At 38.7% G+C, this 22582-nt stretch overlaps 2 protein-coding genes across 2 annotated transcripts; both read left to right on the top strand.

Moving 5' to 3' along the window:
* The first annotated feature begins 1371 nt into the window (after positions 1-1371).
* On the top strand, positions 1372-21579 carry LOC109019945 (alpha-galactosidase 1-like). Its single transcript, XM_019002356.2, has 15 exons — positions 1372-1696; positions 2162-2220; positions 2703-2759; positions 3111-3145; positions 3256-3359; positions 3479-3554; positions 9417-9475; positions 9595-9660; positions 9769-9852; positions 19857-19921; positions 20037-20119; positions 20219-20309; positions 20918-20967; positions 21058-21198; positions 21273-21579. The coding sequence occupies exons 1-15, from the start codon at positions 1503-1505 to the stop codon at positions 21363-21365; spliced, it is 1257 nt and encodes a 418-aa protein (XP_018857901.1). The 5' UTR covers positions 1372-1502; the 3' UTR covers positions 21366-21579.
* Positions 14410-17437, top strand: LOC109020027. Its single transcript, XM_019002446.1, has 2 exons — positions 14410-15148; positions 15239-17437. Exons 1-2 carry the CDS (start codon positions 14961-14963, stop codon positions 15924-15926), a joined length of 876 nt encoding a protein of 291 aa, XP_018857991.1. The 5' UTR covers positions 14410-14960; the 3' UTR covers positions 15927-17437.
* Positions 21580-22582: the final 1003 nt, after the last annotated feature.

Raw genomic sequence — 22582 nt, 5'->3', positions numbered from 1 at the left:
GTCTCTTTTCTTTTAGTAGTCTGAGTCAACTTATCTTATCTCTTATTGACTTTATTCTTGACTAAATTCTTGACTTTATCTCTTCTTTTATTTTTAACAATAGATTGGACCCGATCAATTCTATCCAACAAATAGTATAACGTATATAATTTTACTTATATATTATGATAATATGTTGTTATTATAGAAATATTTTAGTTATAAATAGATTATATAAAAATTATTTTATAAATTGATATATTATAAAATTATTTTTATTATAAAATAGATGATAAAAGTTAGATCAATTTGTACAAGAATGAGTCGGTATCGCGAAGTGCCCGTGACCGCATAGAGTCACATCGACTCCTTAGAGCATTAGCATTGATTTATGATATGCATATGCAAAATTATCTCTTTTGCATATCCACTTTGTCATTCAAGCAAAATTCTCACGTTGGCTTATGCATATTTGAAACAAAATAATAAAAAAATATTATTATTTTATTATTATTACTTTTTTGTTAAAATCAATTTTTTTTTATATATTTTACAATTAATATCTACTACATACATTTGACATTAATGATACAAATGTAATAATAAAAAATATAATTTTTTAATAATAATATATTAAAAATATAATAAAATGAAAAAAAAATATAATATATTATAATAATAAAATGATTATTAAAATATGATTTGTAGGGTGAATAGTAGTTATCTAAATTTGGATAAGTACTATTCATAGGTAGCTAAATATTTGGATATGTATAAGTCAATGTAGAGGATTTTAAAGTTATATTATGCAAATATAACTTTACATATATATATACATAGACCAATGCTAAGAGCATTAGCATTGAATTGACTATTTTATTCTTCAAATTTTGACTAATATATAACTTTTTCAATTTTAACTAATCATTCAAAACTTGAAGTCTACATTGGATTAGTCATCACACTTTCTATAATAATAAAATATTATTATTTTTTATTATTTATGTTTTTTAATTAATTTTTATTTTATTTTCATAATCTTCAAGAACTTCCAACAAATCATATTCCTTTTTATTTTCACAATCTAACAATCTATAATATAATAATATCATATGTATATAGATGGTAAAATCTCATATGAAAAAAATCTCATATCTATAATATAATAATCTAAGAAAATATTTTTAGATTTGTTATAGTTCTTTTCATATTTAAAAAGAAGAATGGATTTACTGTAGCTCATAGTTTGGATGAAAACAATTTAACTAATTTAATGTAGAGTAAATATGAATGATATTTGTTAAATTTAAAGATAAAAAGATATCTGAGTAATCCAATACCAATGATCTAATGCTCTTAATCCTTATCCACAGGACCACTGAGAATAAACGCGGTCAATCGAGTCATCGACTTATCCTCAGAAATATTTCCATAATTCTCCGACACTGCCACTGTTTTCATTAGGACAAGGATAGAGCTTTCGTTTATAGGCGGAGTAAGTGCGGGGAACGGGTGGAGAAGCAATGAAGATGGAGAGTAGGGGTGTGTGCATTCTTGTATTGATGTTGTGGTCGTTGTCTTCAGCCATTGCGGGTGTTTCTGCAACATCAAGAACAGCCGGGTTGATGTTGCCTAAGAATAGCAAGTACGAGTACTACAGAGAGAGACTCAGACGAAATCTGCTTGCCAATGGGCTTGGCTTGACTCCTCCCATGGGGTACTGCGTGCGTCACACCATATAACATATATATACTGCCTCTCTCTTACTTTTGTCTTTCTTCCTTTCTTTCTCTTATTTTCCCCCTCTTTTAATGAGCATTCTTTCTCTCAGTTTGATTGCTGTTGTTTCTTACTTTGCTTTTATTGGTTGGTCTGACTGAGAAATGACCAAATGAAAAACTTGGTCAGATCAGATCAAAATCTCCTCCTGCACAAAATAGCTGAATATCAACGTAGACCAATACGCACTTCCATCAGATTTTATCTTATTGGGGATCCGGGATTCTGTCGAGAGATTTGTTCAGCTTTTGTTTATTTACTTGTGATTATTATTGGATGAATGCTCTTAACGTCTAACTAGAACAATTTTTCCATTAGCTTAATGAGGCATTGACCGAGCTAAAAGAAAAAGGCTTAGCAATAAAGAGAGGGACATGGGACTGAGCATTTTCTTCTTTTGCAGCTGGAATAGTTGGAATCACTTCGGCTGCAAAATAGATGAGAAAATGATCAAAGAAACCGGTCAGTTTACTACCCAAGTTCTATTGAAATAATTAAATTTATCTTTTTACCTTAAACTTTGGAACAATTATGGATTTAACAATAGTATGAGAATAGAGATCTTGAATTCGAACCCTGACTCCACTCTTTATTTCAAATTAATGAAATACTTCACATGTTGTGCCTACTTACGTAGAGAGTCTGGCCACACGTGTGGATGATTGTTAGAATATAGTTGGAATAATCAAATTTATGTCTTCCTATTATAAGTATTTGGAACAAGTGATTTAGCATCTACGCCCCATTTTTTCCCAATTTTTGAATTTTTATCCTCAGAAAAGGAACTTAGCTTTCCCTCACCTCTCTCTTACTTTATGAGTCCTGTCAAAGTTAGATAGCCCATTGGTCCTTATAAAAACAAGTTTAGATAGCACAACGACTAACTGCATCTATCAAGGTGGGTGATATCAACTCATAAGAGCTCTTGTTTCTTGGTTTGACAGCTGATGCTCTCATCTCCTCTGGTCTTTCTATGCTTGGATATACATATGTTAATATTGGTATGTAGCAATCATATTCTATTGTCTCTCTTTCATTATGAAACTTAGCAACAAGAGGCTGAAACCCTAGGGGTTGACTCAAGTGGTTAGAGCCTTGGTCTTGGTGGTATGCTTCCTCCAGGTCTAAGGTTCAAACCCTTGGGTGCAAACAATTTCTAGGAGCCATCAGATTAGGAGAATTTCCCTTTGAATTATCTGAGATGCCCTTGTGGCTTACGGGAAACTCCTTGCCGAGGTCTTATGCACCCTTGGGATTAGTTGGGAATTTGTTCCGGATATCTGGTGCCAATCCAAAAAAAAAAAAAAAAAAAACCAAGAGGCTAAGCATACTGTTACTTATTACTTTTCCAGATGATTGCTGGGCAGAAATAGCTCGTGATGGAAAGGTATGATTTCCCTCACATTTTGGGTTATTGAAGTAATTAAGGGTGATAAACATTTTGAAGTTTTTGTGGTGAAGTTATAGTGTAAATAAATATTAGATTTTACTTTGCAGGGTAATCTAGTGCCTAAGAACTTAACATTTCCATCTGGCATAAAAGCCCTTGCGAACTATGTTCACAGCAAGGGCCTTAAGCTGGGGATCTACTCAGATGCAGGGTAACATGACTCTCCTACACCCTAATCCAAATTCATGCTGCCTGATTATTGTTCCATATTGATATAAACTAATTCTTTCAAGAAGTAAGACAACAAATGCATTCATCTCCACTTTGCAGCTATTATACTTGCAGCAAAACTATGCCTGGTTCACTTGGTCATGAGGAGCAAGATGCCAAAACCTTTACTTCATGGGTAGGAAATTTAGTTTTCATTTTCTTTAAGTGGATCCAATGTTTACTTTGTGCCTTTGTCCGTAGTAGTTGTCAATGATGAAAGTTTTGTTTTGTTTTTATAGGTAAAAATAACTTTATTAATGAGAATGAAATAGTCGTTGTCAAATACATAAGGAGTATACAAAAGAAAACACCCACTACATTCTAGGAACCAGAAAAAGAAACAAGAAAATCATGAAGCACTAGTTCCATTGAGTACAATAGCAGAAAACCAAAGCGATAAAGTGTGCACAAAAAGCCTTCGAAGTTCCTACAAAGTGTCTTCAAAGTATCTATCATTCCTTTCTAGCCAAATACACCACATAAGACACAAATGAACCATCCTCAAAGTCGGTCGTATAGAGAGGTTCTAGTGTAGCAGAAGGTCCTGAATCATGGAGCTAGTGCAACAGATTGTGCCGACAGGGATGGAAAGGCTCCACTTACCTCTGGGAAAGCAAGTGCATATTGGAGAGGTGGAGGTGGCAAGCCTGTCATGGGACTGGTAGAGGAAGACGTGCACAGTACCTTCCTAGAAATGAAAATGCAGTTGCCGGATATACAAGAGAAGGTTGAAGCTCTAATACAGTGCGTTGAGGAGGGGCGTAATGGGCTTGGGTATTGAAAAGGGCATGGGAAATGAGATCTGAGTGTTTCTAAATGAGGATGGGCCAGGCTCCAAGCACATGAATTTGGGTCCAAACCAAGTTAACGGGGGTGGAGTGAGGCTAGGTCCAAACCAAAGGCATCATAAGGCTGGGCTAGACCCAAACTTAATGGGCCGTGTGGAGGGGGTTGAAAAATAAAGAAAAGTTTAGGGCTGAAACCCAGCTTGTGTGGAGGGTCAGGGAGGGTGGAGAGGTGGGGACTTCTACCAGCGGGAATCAGCCAACGTCGCCGGAGAAGGAATTGAGGTATCCATTGGACCCGCGAGACACCCATTGGAGTCACGAAATGACTACGGTGGTACAAAGGAGCTCTTTGATGGCGATGGAGGACCACAGGTGTCGAGGACCACAGGTCAGGAGCCAGTCAACCCATCGGGACCGTGAATGACTAAGGAATCATTGACAGTGGCTCAGAGGGTGATCGAGGAGTTGCCGACAGTCAATCTAGAAATGGATCTTAACGTTATCTCATCGGCAGACGTGGGATCTCCGGCACAACACACATAGACAGTGCCGATGGGTAGCAGGGAGGAGGCTCAGTTGCTCTCTTCTCTGGTGAGGGCCTCTGGGCAGTCTCAACCAGTCCAAGTGACGGTAGTGGGGGCAGAGGAGGAGGCTTAGGTGCTCTCTTCTCCGGCGAGGGCCTCTGGGCAGTCTCAACCAGTCCAAGAGACAGTAGTGGGGGGCAGAGGACATGAATTACATGCTTCAGTTGGTACACAGGGAGGTCGAGGTGGACCCCGAGCCACTATGCACCTTGTCTACCTTGCTTACATTGGGAGGCTCACCATTGGACTGGGTGGTTCAAAAAGTGAAGAATATTCAAGAGCGTGTGGGGATCTCTTACGATGGGTTTGAGGAGCAATTCAGGGCATTACTTATCACCATTGAGGAGGGTCGGATCCAATCCCCTAAATTTGCTTCTAGGAAAAAGAGAGGGCTGAAACGTCTTACTTGTTCAATCAATTACGACGGAAGGGAGGGGAGTACTAGCAAGGGAAGATCCAAGGGAAAGGCTATTTCTCCCTATGAAGCCTAGAATTCTCTCTTGGAACATTTGGGGTCTTAATGATCCCAATAAGCGTATGCAGGTGAAGAATCTCTTACGTCAATGGAAGTTGGATATTGTTTGTTTGTAGGAAACAAGATGGAATTCATCGATCGTAGCTTCATCACTAGCATTTGGGGCTGTCCATTCGTGAGATGGGTGTATCTTGACTCGGTGGGAGCATCCGGGGGCATCCTTATTATGTGGGATTCGAGGGTGGTTGAGTCTATTGAGGAGTGTGTTGGAAATTATATGGTAGTGTTCGTTTAGAAATGTGGAGGACGACTTTTGTTGGGCTTTCATTGGTGTGTATGGTCCAAACATGGACACACATAGGAAGGTCTTGTGGAAGGAGTTAGCGGGTTTGGGTAGCTGGTGGAACTTACCATGGTGCATTGGTGGTGACTTTAATGTCACTAGATTTCCTAGTGAAAGATCGGGAGAAGTCCGGCATAGCTTGGCAATGAATGAATTTTCTGAATTTATTTTTGATGTGGATTTGGTCTTACCACTTGTTGGTGGCGTGCACACTTGGTCTAATAATTGGGCGTGGTCTCGTTTGGACAGATTTTTGGTGTCTCCTTCATGGGAGGCACATCACTCTACCGTGTTACAGAAGAGGCTGGATAGAGTTTGCTTGAACCATTTCCCCATTGTATTAGATTGTGGAGGCATTTGCGAGGGTAAACGATACTTTAAGTTTGAAAATATGTGGCTGAAAGTAGAGGGTTTTGTAGAGAAAGTGAGGTCGTGGTGGACCTCGTACTCTTTTGAGGGTTCACCCAGCTTTATCTTGGCTGGGAAATTTAAAGCACTGAAGAGGAATTTGAAGAGGTGGAATGTTGAAGTCTTCAGACTCATTAATAGTAAAAAAAAAGGTCTCTTATGGAGGATTTAAAGGACTTCGAGGAAATGGAGGTGAGTGCTCCTCTTTCTGTAGAGGACTCTTGTAGGAAACTAGCTATCACTTTGGAGTTGGAGAAGGTGTTACTAATGGAGGAAATTTCGTGGAGACAAAAGTCAAGAGACCTTTGGTTGAAGGAAGGGGACCGTTGTATGAAAATTTTCCATTGGTTGGCTAATTCTCACCGTAGGAATAATGCTATCGAGGTGCTTCAGGTTGAGGGACAGGTATACTCTGATTATGGTGCTATTAAGAACCATATTGTCACTTTTTATGAAGATCTACTTGCTGAAAAATCCCCGTGGAGACCCAAATTGGATGGTATGCCTTTTGAGGTTGGAGAGACCTTTTGAAGCAGAGGAGGTTCTTCGAGTGCTTCATGGGATGGCCAAGGATAAAGCCCTGGGGCCGGATGGGTTTTCGATGGCCTTTTATCATGATTATTGGGACGTGGTGAGGGAGGATATTATGCAGGTTTTTCAAGAGTTATACACTTTTGATAGATTTGAAAAAAGCATTAATGCGTATTTCATTGCTCTTATCCCTAAGAAAGTTGGGGCAGTGGAGGTGAAAGATTTTCGGCCTATTAGTCTCATTAATGGGGTGTATAAGATTATTTCAAAGGTGTTTGCCAATCGCATAAGTAAGGTTTTGAGTAGTATTATATCAAAACCTCAAAACTTGTTTGTGAAGGGGAGACAAATCTTGGATTCAGTGTTGATTGCCAACGAATGCCTAGATTGTAGACTCAAGGAGGGTACACCCGGACTCTTGTATAAGCTGGACATGGAGAAGGCCTATGACCACGTTAATTAGGATTTTGTGTTATTTACTTGGGAGATGCGGCTTCGGGGAGAGATGGATTTCATGGATTAGGCATTGTATAACTACGGTTCGCTACTCAGTTTTGGTGAATGGAGCACCAGAAGGATTATTTAACAGCTCTAGGGGATTAAGACAAGGGGATCCCCTCTCTCCTTTGCTGTGTGTCATTATTATGGATGCATTGAGTCATATGGTGAGCGCATCTGTTAATAGAGGCTTTATTGCTTGATTCTCGGTAGGAGGTGTTACTATACCTCACTTATTATTTGCCGATGACACGTTGCTGTTTTGTGAGCCGGACAATGATCATATGCAGTACTTGAGGGTTGTATTACTTTGTTTTGAAGCGATTTCAGGCCTGAAGGTAAATTTCTTGAAGTTTGAAATGTTTCCTGTAGGTGGATTGGGGGCTGCGTTCAAGACAAAATCTATTTGGGATGGTGTGTTAGAAAAAACTGAAAGAAGATTGGCCGAGTGGAAACGGATATATTTGTCCAAGGGTGGTAGATTGACTCTCATTAAGAACACTTTATTTAATCTCCCTTCTTATTTTCTATCCTTATTCTCGATACCTGCAAGTGTGGCTTCTTGTATTGAGAAAACTTTCCGTAACTTTCTTTGTGGAGGAAACTAAGTTCCATCTTGTGGGTTGGGATAAAGTTTGCTCACCAAGGTGGGTTGAGGGTGCGTAATGTAAGGGTCTTCAACAAAGCACTTTTGGGGAAATGGTTGTGGAGGTATCATAGGGAAGGAGAGGGCTTATGGAGAGAAGTGATAGAGTCTAAGTATGGGTTAGGCTGTTGTGGAATCTGAGTGGAAATAAAAAATTATCGGTGCGCTCCTTTTATAAGGCTCTCTTGGGATTTTCTAATGATCATAGCTATCCTTGGAAGGCTATGTGGACGTGCAAGGTACCTTCCAAGATTGCTTTCTTCGTTTGGACTGCATCTCTTGGGCAGATTCTCACCTCGGATAATTTGAGAAAATGCGGTCTCGTTATTTCAGATTGGTGCTTTATGTGCAAGAGTGATGGGGAGGCAGTTGATCATCTTTTATTACGTTGTGAAGTGGCCCGGTGTTTATAGAATGTGATCTTTAATAGGATAGGGTTGGCATGGGTCATGCCTGGAAAAGTTAGGGATGTCATGTGCTCCTGGAGAGGTATTGAGGGAAATGCCCACATCGCTGCTGTGTGGAGAATGATCCCTCACTGCATTATGTGGTGCTTGTGGCTGGAGTGAAACAAGAGGGGCTTTGAAGACATGGAGCATTCTGTGGATGAGCTGAAACGAGTTTTTTACAATACTTTACTTTCTTGGGCTTCGGCCATTATTTGTAGTATGGACAACTTTCATGATTTGCTTGTAACTCTCACTAGTGCTTCGATGTAATTAGGTATGTTCATTATATACTACTAGTGTACCTGGGCAATGCCTCTTATATCAATAAAATTTTACTTTTACCTATTAAAAAAGAGACCAAAGGAAACATTCTCCAAACTGCAGCTTCCTGGGGACAACCTTGACGATCATTCCAGCAAGCTAGGAGATCCACCACCCTCCCTAACATTACCCATGCGATATCCAATCTACTGAAAATCTCATCCCAAATCTCTCTAGCCACCGCCTCACAATGCAATAATATATGCTCTAGAGATTCACCATTCTTTTGTACACATGTATCACCGATCCATGACTGGCAATCCAAATAAAGAAAGCAACTTTGGAAGGCACCTTACTCTTCCAAATACACTTCCAAGGAAAAGAAGGATGACTGGATGTCAAGACCTTATAAAAAAACCAAACAGTGAACTTCTTGCTCCCATTAGGCCTCCAAAGGTCCAACACCGTGGCCTCCTGATCAGAAGCTATACGAGAAAGGGAAGGGAATGCTATCTTGAGAGCGAGGTCACCACGCCAAGTATCTTGCCAAAACATGATTCTGGATCCCTCTCCAACTGCAAAACATACAAGAATTGTAAACTCTTCCAGCCCTTCCTAAAGTTTTTCCATAAACCCACTCCATACGCACCCCTCACCTTCTTAGAGCACCAACCCCCTTAACCACTTCCATATTTGAAGTCAATAACCTCCCTCCAAAAAGTCCTGTTCCAGGTACCTCCACAATCATTTCCCAAGAAGAGCTTTGTTAAAAATCCTCAAATTACGAACCCCAAATCCTCCATTATAAATTGGGGAGCAAACTTTGTTCCAACTGATCAAGTGGAACTTGGCCTTCTCCCCAATTCCATCCCATCAAAAAGCTTGAAATAACTTCTCAATTCGCTTGGTCACACCTACCCACAAAGGAAACAAGGATAGAAAATAAGTGGGGAGTTTCTGTTCTTAATTTGCTTTCATTACTAACAAATCTTGCAATAATGAACTTTGTTTGCAGGGTATTGATTATTTGAAGTATGATAACTGTAACAATGATGGATCAAAGCCAACAGTTAGGTAATATAATTAGAATGACACCAAAGCAGGCCGCCCTATCTTTTCCTTACTTTGTGAATTGCTGCATATACACTCTGACATCGAGATATTAGAGTATAAGATATTTTTTCTTCTTTCAGATACCCCATGATGACCCGGGCACTAATGAAAGCAGGCCGCCCTATCTTTTTCTCACTATGTGAATGGTAATTCCTATGTCTCTAAGTATGGCTTTTCTCCATCGTCTTCTCCTATTTTTAAAATTAGATGGAAAAGCCACTCCCTAACTGATTATTCTGGATTTTAATTAATAGGGGAGACTTGCACCCTGCTCTATGGGGTTATAAGGTAGGAAATAGCTGGAGAACCACTAACGACATTGCTGATAACTGGGAAAGGTACAATAACTTCATGCTTCTCTCTCTCTCTCTCTGAACAGAAACTATCATTGCATCAGTCTCGTTTGGCGGAAGTAAACACCATTGCAAATCTCAACCAAAATGCAATTGAGACAGCTGTAGAAACCACAAACTATACCAAAAAAAAAAAAAAAAACTTATTTACATCCCAAGCATGGTAAGTGAGACTGATCAACCACCAAGCACCCTTTCGTCTCTGTTGGAAGCTTAATAAAAACCAGAAACTCCTGAGAACTACCGCATGCTCTCAAGTTGGCTAGGAAATCGGCAACCTAATCTATCTCCCCATATATGTGCCTTAACTGTGCAACTAACTTTTGACAAGTAAAAATCTGTTCCAGGAAATCAAGCATTGGCCAGTGCACATAGCCTTTACCCAGCAGCCAATTTACTGCAACCGAGAATAAAATTCAAACTCTACATAATACAGCTGTAACTCGAGTTATAAAAGTAATACATCCAATATAGCTCTGATCTCAGCCATATCATGAGAACAAAGACCATAGAAAGAAGAGGATGCAGCCAAGAAACTACCATCAGCACCCCCTCGAGAGCATGGATCACATAACTGCTCCCATCTACATTGAGTTCAATCCAGCCTGTTTCGGTCTTTGCCAACTTAAAATCTGCACAAGAAGAGAAGCAGGAATGCAATAAATCTCGCGTTGCTGAAGTAAATATGAATCTACCCTATTCATAATGCCAACCTTAGAAATGTTGATCATAAAGCTCGGGCACAGAGCTTTGATTCTGAAACATACAGCAAGCTTCTCCTCCTTAGAACCCTCCATATGAGCCTTACATCTCCTTAGTCATAAAGACCAGGGAATTGGGGAAGGTAATTTATGATACATTCAACACTTGAGCTGACCAACCTTGCTGAGGTTAATTCTTATGTACCATAGATCTGCAATAAATCTCCAAACAAATTCGACAATGTCACCATTCAATAGAACATGGTCCAAAGACTCCACTCCCTGACCCAAGCAGCAGTCACACTTGGATGATAATGAAATATTCAGCCACTATATGTGAGAATCAAAAGGAAGAACTTTATAAAAACCTTTTCACATAAAGATTGATATCTTAGGAGGCGATTACTTACACCAAACCCAACTACTCCACTCCACTCCACTCCACGGATTTCCCATCACGATGAGACCTCTGCCAAGAATTTAGTTGAAAGAGACCACCCTTAAGAGTCCATCCAGACTGGTTTATCAACACCACCTTTAAGACTCAAAGAATTAGCAAGAATCTTGCCAGTCATTTCAGGACAGCTTCATGTGCAAAGCCTTTTTCACCTCAAAAATCTTTTTGAGACCCAAACCCCTTGCTCCACAGGCTTGCATGCCTTATCACAACCCACTTTTCTTTGACAAGATCCTCGCCAGAAAAAACATTAGAAAACAGCTTTGATACTTCCTGCAACACCTTATCAGGAATGTTCAGGACTGAAAGCAAGTGAAGAGGAAGGTTCACAACTTCTTGATTTTCTGAATTAGAGGTTCCAACATATGCAATTTCAACCTACCAACATGCAAAAGTACCTTGTGGTGTGTACAAGGAAAAGGGCATCTCTAAAACCATTAACAACAATGGATTCCCTACTAGCAGAAACTATGGAAGGAAAAATGACAGATTTGGCCTTATTAACCAGCTGACGCAACATCTTCATATTCACGAAGAACCTCATAAAATGCTTTCAAGGAAGACTTAGACCCATCCAGAAAACCACCAAATCGTCAGCATAAAGCTGAAGTGAGACCAAAGGCCAGCCTCTAGGGCAATGCAAAGCTCTTATTCTCTTATCTTCAAAGGCTTGATGCCACAAGCGACTTTAACCTCCTCTGCAAGGATAACAAGGTAGGAAGACAAAGGTTCACCTTGTCTAATTGCCCTTGACGAATTAAAGAAACCCTAGTATGTCCCATTCATCATTTCAGAGGAGACAAGTAAACACCAATTTCATCCTCAATGTTGAAAAACAAACATCTCCAAAACATAGAATAAGAACTTCCACTCCAGCTGATCATAGGCTTTAGCCGCAGCCACCTTAACCATCGAATTGCTGCTTCTAACTAAACAGTGAATCGTTTGTTTCTACATTTTGAGTTTGCTAGGGCCTAATAGAATGATTTTTTCGGTAGAGTGGGACTAGCACAGGTTATGTCTGGGAGGGTGGTTGATCTGCTAGCTAGTTGGAGAGGGCTCAAGTCTATCCCACAGATTGCAACTATGTGGAAGATGGCTCCCATTTGTTTACCATGGTGTATTTGGAGGAAAAGGAATATCGGGAGCGGTCTCTGGAAGAACTTAAAAGTTTTTTCTAGAAGACTTTATTTATGTGGGCCATAGCTATAGATATTAATGGTCTTAGCCTTCATGATTTCCTTGTATCTACTTCTAGTTCCTAACTAGGTGTATTCTCTTGTATACTTTCCATCTTCGGCTATGCCTATTTCAGAATTAAGAAAATATCTTTTACTTACAAAAAAAATCTTGTTAATGCTATGGACTAACTCTTAAGTAAGAGAAATATTCTCAAATATGTTACGAAATCAGTTTATGAAGAATAGAAGAAAGTCTTAGGTGACCACGAAAGAGGAAGAATAGAAATCTGGAAGGGAGGACCACCAAGAATTCCTAGCCGCCTCCAATAAATCCTCCACAAGAATAACAACAACTAAGAAAGAAACTGGAGCAAAAACCATTCGGTCCTGGTCCACTATCCATAGGAATGCATTCAAATCCTCCCAAGCTCCACCACCAAAGGCATTCTGCATAACTTTCATTATCTGTGTCAGTTACCAAAGAAGGAAGATAGAAGCCAATTTATAGTTAGAAACTGGGCCACTGAAGATAACAGCTCAGAAAAGCAACCCGGTCATGAATCCCTAAAGGAGAGTTAAGAGCTGTACCATCATCCAACACCATGTCTTCTTGAAGAACACAAGTACCAAACTCTACCTTGGTTCGCACAAGCTTGTCTTCCATCTCCCTCAAGTAGTTTTTAAACAGGCCTACCTCTAACTCCATAATCTCATCTTCAAGCTGCTGCAACTTCTTCCCAACCTTACCAAAACAATCCTCATCCCAGCCCTTTAGACAATTCTTCAACCTTTTCAGCTTGGATACCAGTCTAACCAGCCCTTGCCATCAGAAGGTTGACACCAACTTTCTTCAACCAATTTCTTAAATTCATTATGACTACATCACATTCTTTGAAATCAAAATGGAATAGGGCCATAAGGAGCAAAATCTGGGGCAGCTGTGAGCTGAGTGACCATAGGACAATGGTCGGAATAGACCCTTGGCAAATACTTCATAGACAAGGGCTGTGACATTGTCCACTAGCTAACACTAAATGTGTTGCCATATTTCTATCAAGTCTCACCCAAACTCTATGAACCCCTTGCTTTGCACACACCATGATGTTGGAAAGTTTCCAAATCTGTCTGGTCAACTTTACTGGATTCTAGGGGTGGTTGACATGAAGTATGGTAGTGAAAGGGGGGGTTGGTGCTCTAAAGAGGGGAGGGGGACGTATGGTGTGGGGCTATGGAAGTATAGACGAAAAGGTTGGTGCTCCTTTGTTAGTAATATTCGGCTGGGTTTGGGGGATGGTAGTAGGATTAATTTCTGGCAAGATGTGTGGTTGAGAGACACGGCCTTGAAGGATGCTTATCCTATGATTTTTAGAATTGCACGGGAAAAAGAAGCTATGGTGGCCGATTTGCGGGTTATTAATCAAGGTTCACAGGAGTAGAACATCAGCCTTACTCGAGATGCACATGACTGGGAAGTGACGGTGCTGGTGGAATTTCTGAATATGCTGTACAACATTTCTATTGTTGTCACAACGGAAGATATGATGGAATGGCGACATTCTAGAAAAGGGAAATTCTCGGTATGCTCTTTTTATGACTCTATTACTATGCATCAAAGGCACAACTTCCCTTGGAAGAATATATGGAGGACTAAAGCACCTACAAAGGCTGCATTTTTTGTCTGGACGGCAGCTCTAGGGAAGATCATGACCATTGAGAATCTTAGAAGACGTGGCCTTATTATTATGGACTGGTGCTGTTTGTGCAGAAATAGTGGTGAAACGGTGGACCATTTACTTTTACACTGTGAGTTTGCCCAAGATATTTGGACTTATTTTCTCAGTAGAACAGGTATAGCATGGGTGATGCCGGGTAGGGTGGTTGATTTGTTAGCAAGCTGGAGAGGGATTACAGGGACACCACAGATTGCAGCCGTGTGGAAGATGGTTCCTATATGTATTTTCTGGTGTATTTGGAATGAAAGAAACGAGAGACTCTTTGAGGACCATGAACGTTCCTTGGAAGAGTTTAGGAGTTTTTTCTGGAAGACTTTGTTTTTGTGGGCCATTGCTCTTGATTGGAATGGTCGCAGCTTCCATGATTTCCTTGTAACTGTTCCTAGTGCTTAAATAGGTGTAATCACATGTATACTTCTAGTGTACCTGGACTATGCCTACTTTTATTAATGAAATAACTTATTACTTATAAAAAAAAAATATTGGCTGTAAATGTGTGAATATTTTAGGAGATTTAGTTTCCTTAGAAGTTAGCATTTAATTTATTCTTTCCTTATTTTCTTCTGCTATAATTTATAAATACTGCCTCGTATCTATGCTACGAATTAATGAGAATTATTCCTACAAACTATTCACTCATTCTAGATGGTATCAGAGCAACTCTGGTTCTGATTCGTCTAAAACCCTAATTTCTCTGGCGGCTCAAATTTGACCCTAATCTCTTGGGTTTTCTTCCTTCTTCATCTCTGCCCTTCTCTTCTGTTGCTGTCAAACCTTTCACCATGGTTGATACTTCAAACTAGGCCCAACCCGAAATCAAACCTGAACCAAAAACTACCCATTCTGAAGCATACTCTGTCCAAATCACCAACATACGACTGAAGGAGGCTAACTTCCTGCGGTGGTCACAATCAGTCCGGATTTATATTCGAGGGAGAGGGAAGATAGGGTATCTAACTAGTGAAACTAGGAGCCTGAGAAAACAAGCCCATCCTATGTTGTATGGGATGCTGAGAATTCCATGGTGATGGCGTGGCTTGTGAATGCTATGGACGAAGAGATTAGCGCAAATTACATGTTCTATTCTACTGCAAAGGAACTCTGGGACAATGTTAGTCAGATGTACTCTAACCTTGGAAATTACTCTCAGATATATGAATTGCAGCAAAAGATCAGCAATACTCACCAAGGAGAAGGCAATGTAACAAGGTATTTCAATGTTCTTAAGGGACTATGGCAGGATTTAGACTTATTCAATGATTATGAATGGAAAAATCCTGATGATTGCAATCACAATAGGAAGATGGTGGAGAATGCCAGAATTTTTAAATTCTTGGCTGGACTTAATGGTGAATTTGATGAAGTCAGGGGAAGGATTCTAGGGAGACAGCCGCTACCTCCACTCGGGGAGATATTTTCTGAAGCGCGACGAGAAGATTGTCGTCGGAATGTCATGATGAACAAAAAGGAGGATGAAACCGTGGAGACTTCTACATTAGTTGCTGCCAACCCTGCTCCTTATGGTGCTACTAGCACATATTTGGCCACTGCCAATGTTTCTGCACAATGGCCTTATTCTAACCAACGGAGGTTTGAAGAAAAGCCTCGAGTATGGTGTGATTACTGTAATAAGCCATGCCACATTCGAGAGACTTGCTGGAAACTCCATGGAAAGCCAGCAAACTGGAAGAGTAGTAAATCTGGAAGCAACTATACAGTCCCTAAAGCCAATGAAGCCAATGCTAATTTCCTGAGTGCTAAGCAGGTGGATCACCTTCTTCAATTGCTGAAATCCACTCCTACATCCGGTCCTCCTACTGGTTCCTTGGGCCAAACAGGTGATATCTCTAGTGCCTTCTCTTGTGGCTTAGCTCTTGCACCATGGATTATTGATTCTGGTGCATCCGATCATATGACTACTACTTCACAATTGTTTCAATCTTATCACCCTTGTCCTGGTAATAAAAAGGTTAGAATTGCAAAATGAGAGTTTTGCATCCATTGTTGGAATAGGTTCTATCCAAATATCTGAGAAAATCGAACTAAAATCCTTCATGTCCCTACACTTGCTTGTAATCTGCTTTCTGTTAGTAAACTCTCACAGGATTCTAATTGTCGTGTCATATTGTTTGATTCCCATTGTGAATTTCAAGACCAACTCTCGGGGAGGATGATTAGCAGTGCTAGGATGATTGATGGACTCTATTATTTCGATGAGAACCTATTCAACAATAAACAAGCTCAGGGTTTGAGTAGTAGTACTAGTTCAATATCTGTACGTGAACAAATAATGCTTTGACATCTTAGACTAGGACATTCTAGTTTTCCCTATGTAAAACATTTGTTTCCTAGCTTATTTAAAACCTTGGATTGCAACTCTCTTCATTGTGATACTTGTCATTTATCCAAGAGTCATCGAAACACTTAAAAATAAAAAATTTATCGTGCTTCAAAACCTTTTTATTTAATCCATAGTGATGTTTGGGGTCCCTAAAAAATCATTATTGCACCTGTAAAAAAATGGTTTGTGATGTTTATTGGCGATCATACACGGTTGTGTTGGGTGTATTTGATGAGTGACAAATCTGAAGTTGAAAAAATATTCAAGGAGTTTTATAATATGGTTGAAAATTAGTTTCAAACAACAATCAGTATTTTTAGAACTGACAATGGTATTGAATACTTTAACAAATGTTTAAGAATGTTTCTTTCATAAAAGGTATTCAACATCAATCCACTTGTCGTGACACCCCACAATGGCATTGCCGAGAGAAAAAATCGTCACTTATTAGAGGTTGCACGAGCCATATTGTTTTCTATGCATGTTCCTAAATATTTATGGGGTGATGCTCTTTTAACTGCATGTTATCTCATTAATAGGATGCCGACTCGAGTTTTAAAATACATCACACCTTTAGCTTGCCTAAAGGAGATTTTCCCTACTTGTTGGATAACATCATATTTGCAACTAAAAGTTTTTGGGTGCAATGTTTTTGTTCATATACCGACCCATCTTCGATCCAAACTTGATCCTAGAGCAGAAAAATGTGTTTTCCTCGGATATGCTCCTAATAAGAGAGGGTTCAAATGTTTTAATCCCATAACAAAAAAAATTCACATAAGTATGGATGTCGTTTTTATTAAAAAAACAACCTTATTTTAACCATAACCATCTTCAGGGGAAGAAAGAGAAAAGTGAAGATGAGTTCTAGCAAACTTCTACACCTCTCCCTAATGTTTTCCTTGACATTGACATCCATACTTCTCCTTTAAAAGGTCAGGAAACCGATACTTTACCTAGTGAAAATAATGGAAATACTAGTGTACCGGTACAAGGCATGAGTGATTCACAAACAGGGAGAGAAATACTACTAGATATTCCCTCATTTGAGCTTCGTGTTTATACCAGAAGAAGAGATCGTTAGAATAATAGAAATCTTTCTTCAAATCCGGAGCAAGGCCAATCATCATCACCTCCACAAGTTGGTCATTCAAATACTCCAGGTACCTCTTCTTCTCCTACTCTTTCTGTTGATAATTCAGCTGATCTTGATCTGCCTATAGCCCTTAGGAAAGGAGTTCGAACCTGTACCAGACATCCTATTGCCAAACATCTATCCTATCATAGACTCTTTGATACTCATAAGGCCTTTACATCAAGTGTTTCTCATCTGTTTATTCCAAGAACCATTCAGGAAGCCCTGGATCACTTGGAATGGAGATTGGCTGTTCAAGAAGAGATGAATGTATTAATTGGTAATGGCACTTGGGAAATTAGTGATCTACCAGAGGGGAAGAAGACTGTTGGCTGTAAATGGGTATTTACAGTTAAATTCTAGGCAGATGGTGGTATAGAGAGGTACAAAGCAAGACTTGTGGCGAAGGGGTTCACTCAAACATATGGAGTTGACTACCAAGAAACATTTCCACCTGTAGCCAAGATGAACTCAATCCGTGTGTTACTCACTCTAGCAGTTCACTCCAACTGGCCCTTATGAAGAATGCCTTCTTAAATGGAGACCTAGAGGATGAAGTTTTTATGGATCTACCACCAGGCTTTGAAGGCAAAGGTGGCAAAGGCAAGGTGTGCAAGTTGAGGAAATCATTGTATGGACTCAAACAATCATCTAGAGTTTGGTTTGAATGCTTTGGGAAGGTGGTAAAGAGTCACGGCTACTGCTAAGGTCAAGCTGATCACACTATGTTCTATAGACACACTGGTGGAGGCAAAGTAGCTATTCTTATTGTCTATATTGATGATATTATTATGACAGGTGATGACAGCAATGAGCTTGAGAGGTTAAAGAAGATTCTTGCTAAGGAGTTTGAGATCAAAGACTTAGGTAACTAGAAGTATTTTCTTGGTATGGAGTTTGCAAGGTCAAAGAAAGGAATTTTTGTTTCCCAACGAAAATATGTTATTGATTTACTTGGAGAAACATGCTTACTAGTGTGTAAAGAACAAGAGACACCTATAGAGCCAAACCTAAGACTTCAACTAGCTAAACCTGAAGAAGTAACCAATAGAGAACAATACCAAAGATTGGTAGGGAAACTCCTTTATCTCTCTCACACACGTCCTGACATAGCTTTTGTAACAAGTGTGGTAAGCCAATTTCTGCACTCACCAGGACCTGAGCATTTTGATGCAGTTTATAGAATCCTAAGGTATCTAAAGGGGACTCCAGGTAAAGGCTTATTATTTGGAGGTCATGGGAATCTACAAGTTGAAATATACACTGATGCAGATTGGGCTGGAAGTGTCACTGATAGAAGGTCTACTTCTGGCTATTGCACATTTGTTGGAGGAAACTTAGTAACATGGTGCAACAAGAAGCAAAATGTGGTGGCAAGGAGTAGTGCAGATGCCGAGTTTAGGGCTGTTGCTCATGGAATTTGTGAAGTGCTGTGGATTAAAAGATTACTGGAAGAGTTAAAGGTTACTAATTCACTACCAATGAAACTGTATTGTGCTAATAAAGCTGCAATAGCTATTGCTCACAATCTAGTTCTTCATGATAGAACAAAACATGTGGAGGTGGACAAGCAGTTTATCAAGGAGAAAATAGATAGTGGAGTAATATGTTTACCCTATATCTCGACAGCTGAGCAAGTAGCAAACATACTTACAAAGGGACTGCCAAAGAAACAGTTTGCAAAACTTAATCACCAAGCTGGCCATGGAAGATATCTTTAGACCAGCTTGAGGGGGAGTGTTGGAAAGTTTCCAAATCTGTCTGGTCAACTTTACTGGATTCTAGGGGAATATTGGCTGTAAATATGTGAATGTTCTAGGAGATTTAGTTTCCTTAGAAGTTAGCATTTAATTTATTCTTTCCTTATTTTCTTCTGCTGTAATTTATAAATACTGCCTTGTATCTATGCTACGAATTAATGAGAATTATTCCTACAAACTGCTCTCTCATTCTAGGCATGAATATTTTGAACTTTCAAAAGTTATATCCAACAACCCATAATCTACTTGTATAGTGGTGTTGATCCCACCTTAGTGAGAGCCTTTTAATTAAATAGTAATCTGTGTTTTTGTGTAAAATCACAACCCATAATCTTGAATAAAACTATTAGTCATCAATGACTCCTGGTTTAGAAATCTCACCAATCTTGTCTGTATTTGAATGAATAATGTTAAAATCCAACCCCTCTCCCCCCAAACATCCGACGACTCTGCCCTTCAAGTCCTGTGAGTCTCTCCGAAGGCACTTGCTCTCTGTATAACCACAACTTGCACAAACAGTACAAACTTGATGATCAGTGGTTTGAATTGGCTTGAAGGATACATCAGCATCCCATACAAGCCTAACCTTTCCTTGCTGATCTTCATGTTTCTGGTTGAGTTTCTTATTGATTATTCAAATCCTTGATCGGAAATCACTTATTTTGTGTTGTTCTTCCCCAGTATGGTCTCCAGAGCAGACATGAATGAAGTATATGCAGAACTTGCTAGGCCTGGTGGTTGGAATGGTAAGTATTCTCCTATACATCAATCATCAACATCAATTCATAAAAAAATGAAATTTGACATATAGTGCATGTTTTTTCTGAAATTTATTGTATTTATCTCCTTGAGTTTGAATAGATCCTGACATGCTTGAAGTGGGAAATGGAGGGATGACAAGGGATGAATATATAGTTCACTTTAGTATATGGGCTATTTCCAAGGTATTGGCAGATTTTTTTTTTTTTTTTTTTGTACTGATGCTCTGTTAATATGAATGCGGATTTTACCTCCTGTTTGCTTTCATGCATGTGGTATTACAGGCTCCCCTTCTCCTTGGTTGTGATGTGAGGAATATGACAAAAGAGACAATGAAGATCGTTGCCAATAAAGAGGTCATTGCAGTTAATCAAGGTAATTGCTGTGAATTCACCATTTATCCTAAAAGTTTAAACTGATGGGAAGAAGTAGATTTTATTATTTATATTTATGACTTAACACTCCCCCTCACGTGTGGGCCAGACTCCCTCTTAATAAGTGGCCCAATAGGTGAAAGATTTAATTAATTGGGTGAAGTGTAGAGTCAAGATTTGAACCCAAGACCTCTGCTCTGATACCATATGAAATCACTAGTTGTCCAAAAAGCTTAAGCTGAGGGGAAGAAATAAATTTTATTATTTATATTTATGTCTTAACACTCTCCCTCAATGAGTGATGATTTTACATGATATCAGAGCAGAGGTCATGAGTTCGAACTCTGACTCTATACTTCACGCGATTAATCAAATATTCCACTTGTTGGGCCACTTATTAAGGGTGATTTTGTTATGGCCCATACGTGAGAAGGAGTGTTTAAATATAAATAACAAAGTCTACCTCTTCTCATCAACTTAAGATTTTGGGACAAATGGTGATATTTCACAGTTGCATCAATTTATAACTCATCAGACATTTTCTTCCTATCGGATGAATTATTCGGTGTGGGTGGTTCTAATAATCAACTTAATCATCATGTATAACAGATTCAGCTGGCATTCAAGGTAAAAAGGTTAGGTCTGAAGGTGATCTTGAGGTAAAGATGCCCTAATATATTTTCTGATGCATAATATGTTTGTCTCCCTTGAGAAGAGCAAAAAATGACTTTGCAAGTAATTTGTAACAGGTTTGGGCAGGGCCTCTTACAGGCTATCGAGTAGCTCTACTTCTAGTCAACCGAGGCCCTTGGCGTATTTCAATTACTGCCCATTGGGATGACATCGGAATTCCTCCAAACAGTGTTGCTGAAGCAAGAGATATTTGGGAGGTACTTATTGAGATCAATTGCGTTCATTTGTATGGTGAATGTATACCTTGTAATATATTTGTGTTTGTTGGCAGCACAAGACATTGAAGACACCACTCGCCGGAAACTTGACAGCCACCATGGATTCTCATGCATGCAAAATGTATGTATTGAAGCCAATTGCTTGAGGTTATCCACAAAGACATCTCCGTTGAGAAGTACATGATGTCATTGGTCTCTTCAAGTTGCCCAATGGTATGGTGGGAGTTTACAACTGTCTTATTTGGCAGGGTTACTGAATTTTCTTCAATAAGAGAATGGAGGAAATGAAATGAAATGTATGTACACATGCATGAATGAAATGTGGATTACATTTGCAAATAAAACACAAAGTTCACCTGCTGAGCAATTAGTCAGGGATATATATATATATATATATATATATATTGAAATATTAGATAGGGATATATACTTTTCGAAATATTAGTTAGGAATATAGACTAGAGCGTTAAATTGTTGATGCACACATAAGGCTTTTCCCCTGTTCCGTATTATGTAGATTTGAATGGTAATCACCACGTTGGTCCAACTCGATATTGCAATAAGTAATCCCGGATACGTCCAGACAAGTCGAGCAAGTTTTTGGTTAAATATATTATGTTACGCAGACAAATTTCCTAATAATTAAATTATCAATAAAAAAGAATTGAACGGCAAGAGCTGACACTGGTATTTAAATATGTAGAGTAATGCTAGTGGAGCGTGTAAATGCTGTGCAATTGTTTTGAAAAAGAGTGATTCATTATTACAAAATTAGTTTTTTTTTTTTCATGAGTCTTGAATTTATTTATTTTTTTTAAAGAAATTGCGTAATGTTTGTATATTTTACAATTATAAATATCATTTCTAGGAGCCAACGGTTAACAAAAAATAATAAATAAATAAAACTGCTGCTTTGATACCAATTTAGATTAAAGTCGTGAGGTTAAATTGTAAACTAGAATGATGTGTCTCCTCATTTCATTGATATTTTAACAACACAAACAGAGCAGGACCTCAAGAAACCCGGTGCACATTTGCAGCTAAGCTGAAAGCCCAGAAACCAAACTGAATAGGAGATGGACACGATATATCACGGGTAATCAATATTAATAAAAAGCTTATATTCTAATATTAATAATGTACCATAATATCTCTAAAAAATAATAATAACAATAATTAGATAAAAAAAATTTAAAATATAAATTCTACCTTCTTGCATACTACCTAAAAATATATAATTTTATTATTTTATTTTTATATTTTATAAAATATAAAATATAAAATATAAAATATGAAACTAAAAAAATAAAATCACATATCTGTAAGTATGGTACAAAGTGTGAGATTTTGTATACCATTACTC

The sequence above is a fragment of the Juglans regia genome, chromosome 6, assembly GCF_001411555.2.
Source record: "Juglans regia cultivar Chandler chromosome 6, Walnut 2.0, whole genome shotgun sequence".
Lineage (NCBI taxonomy): Eukaryota > Viridiplantae > Streptophyta > Magnoliopsida > Fagales > Juglandaceae > Juglans > Juglans regia.
The sequence above is the reverse complement of the archived record's forward strand: the minus strand, read 5'-3'. Positions and strand labels throughout refer to the sequence as shown.

What these genes read in the sequence shown, in the direction of transcription:
- LOC109019945 (XM_019002356.2), top strand. Translation starts at nt 1,503, where the DNA reads ATGAAGATGGAGAGTAGGGGTGTGTGCATTCTTGTATTGATGTTGTGG. An exon ending in GTATATGGGCTATTTCCAAG is followed by an intron (nt 20,120 to 20,218) that starts GTATTGGCAGAT and finishes GTGGTATTACAG; the next exon opens with GCTCCCCTTCTCCTTGGTTG. An exon ending in AAGCAAGAGATATTTGGGAG is followed by an intron (nt 21,199 to 21,272) that starts GTACTTATTGAG and finishes GTTTGTTGGCAG; the next exon opens with CACAAGACATTGAAGACACC.
- LOC109020027 (XM_019002446.1), top strand. Translation starts at nt 14,961, where the DNA reads ATGGTGATGGCGTGGCTTGTGAATGCTATGGACGAAGAGATTAGCGCA. An exon ending in GGAGAAGGCAATGTAACAAG is followed by an intron (nt 15,149 to 15,238) that starts GTATTTCAATGT and finishes CAATCACAATAG; the next exon opens with GAAGATGGTGGAGAATGCCA.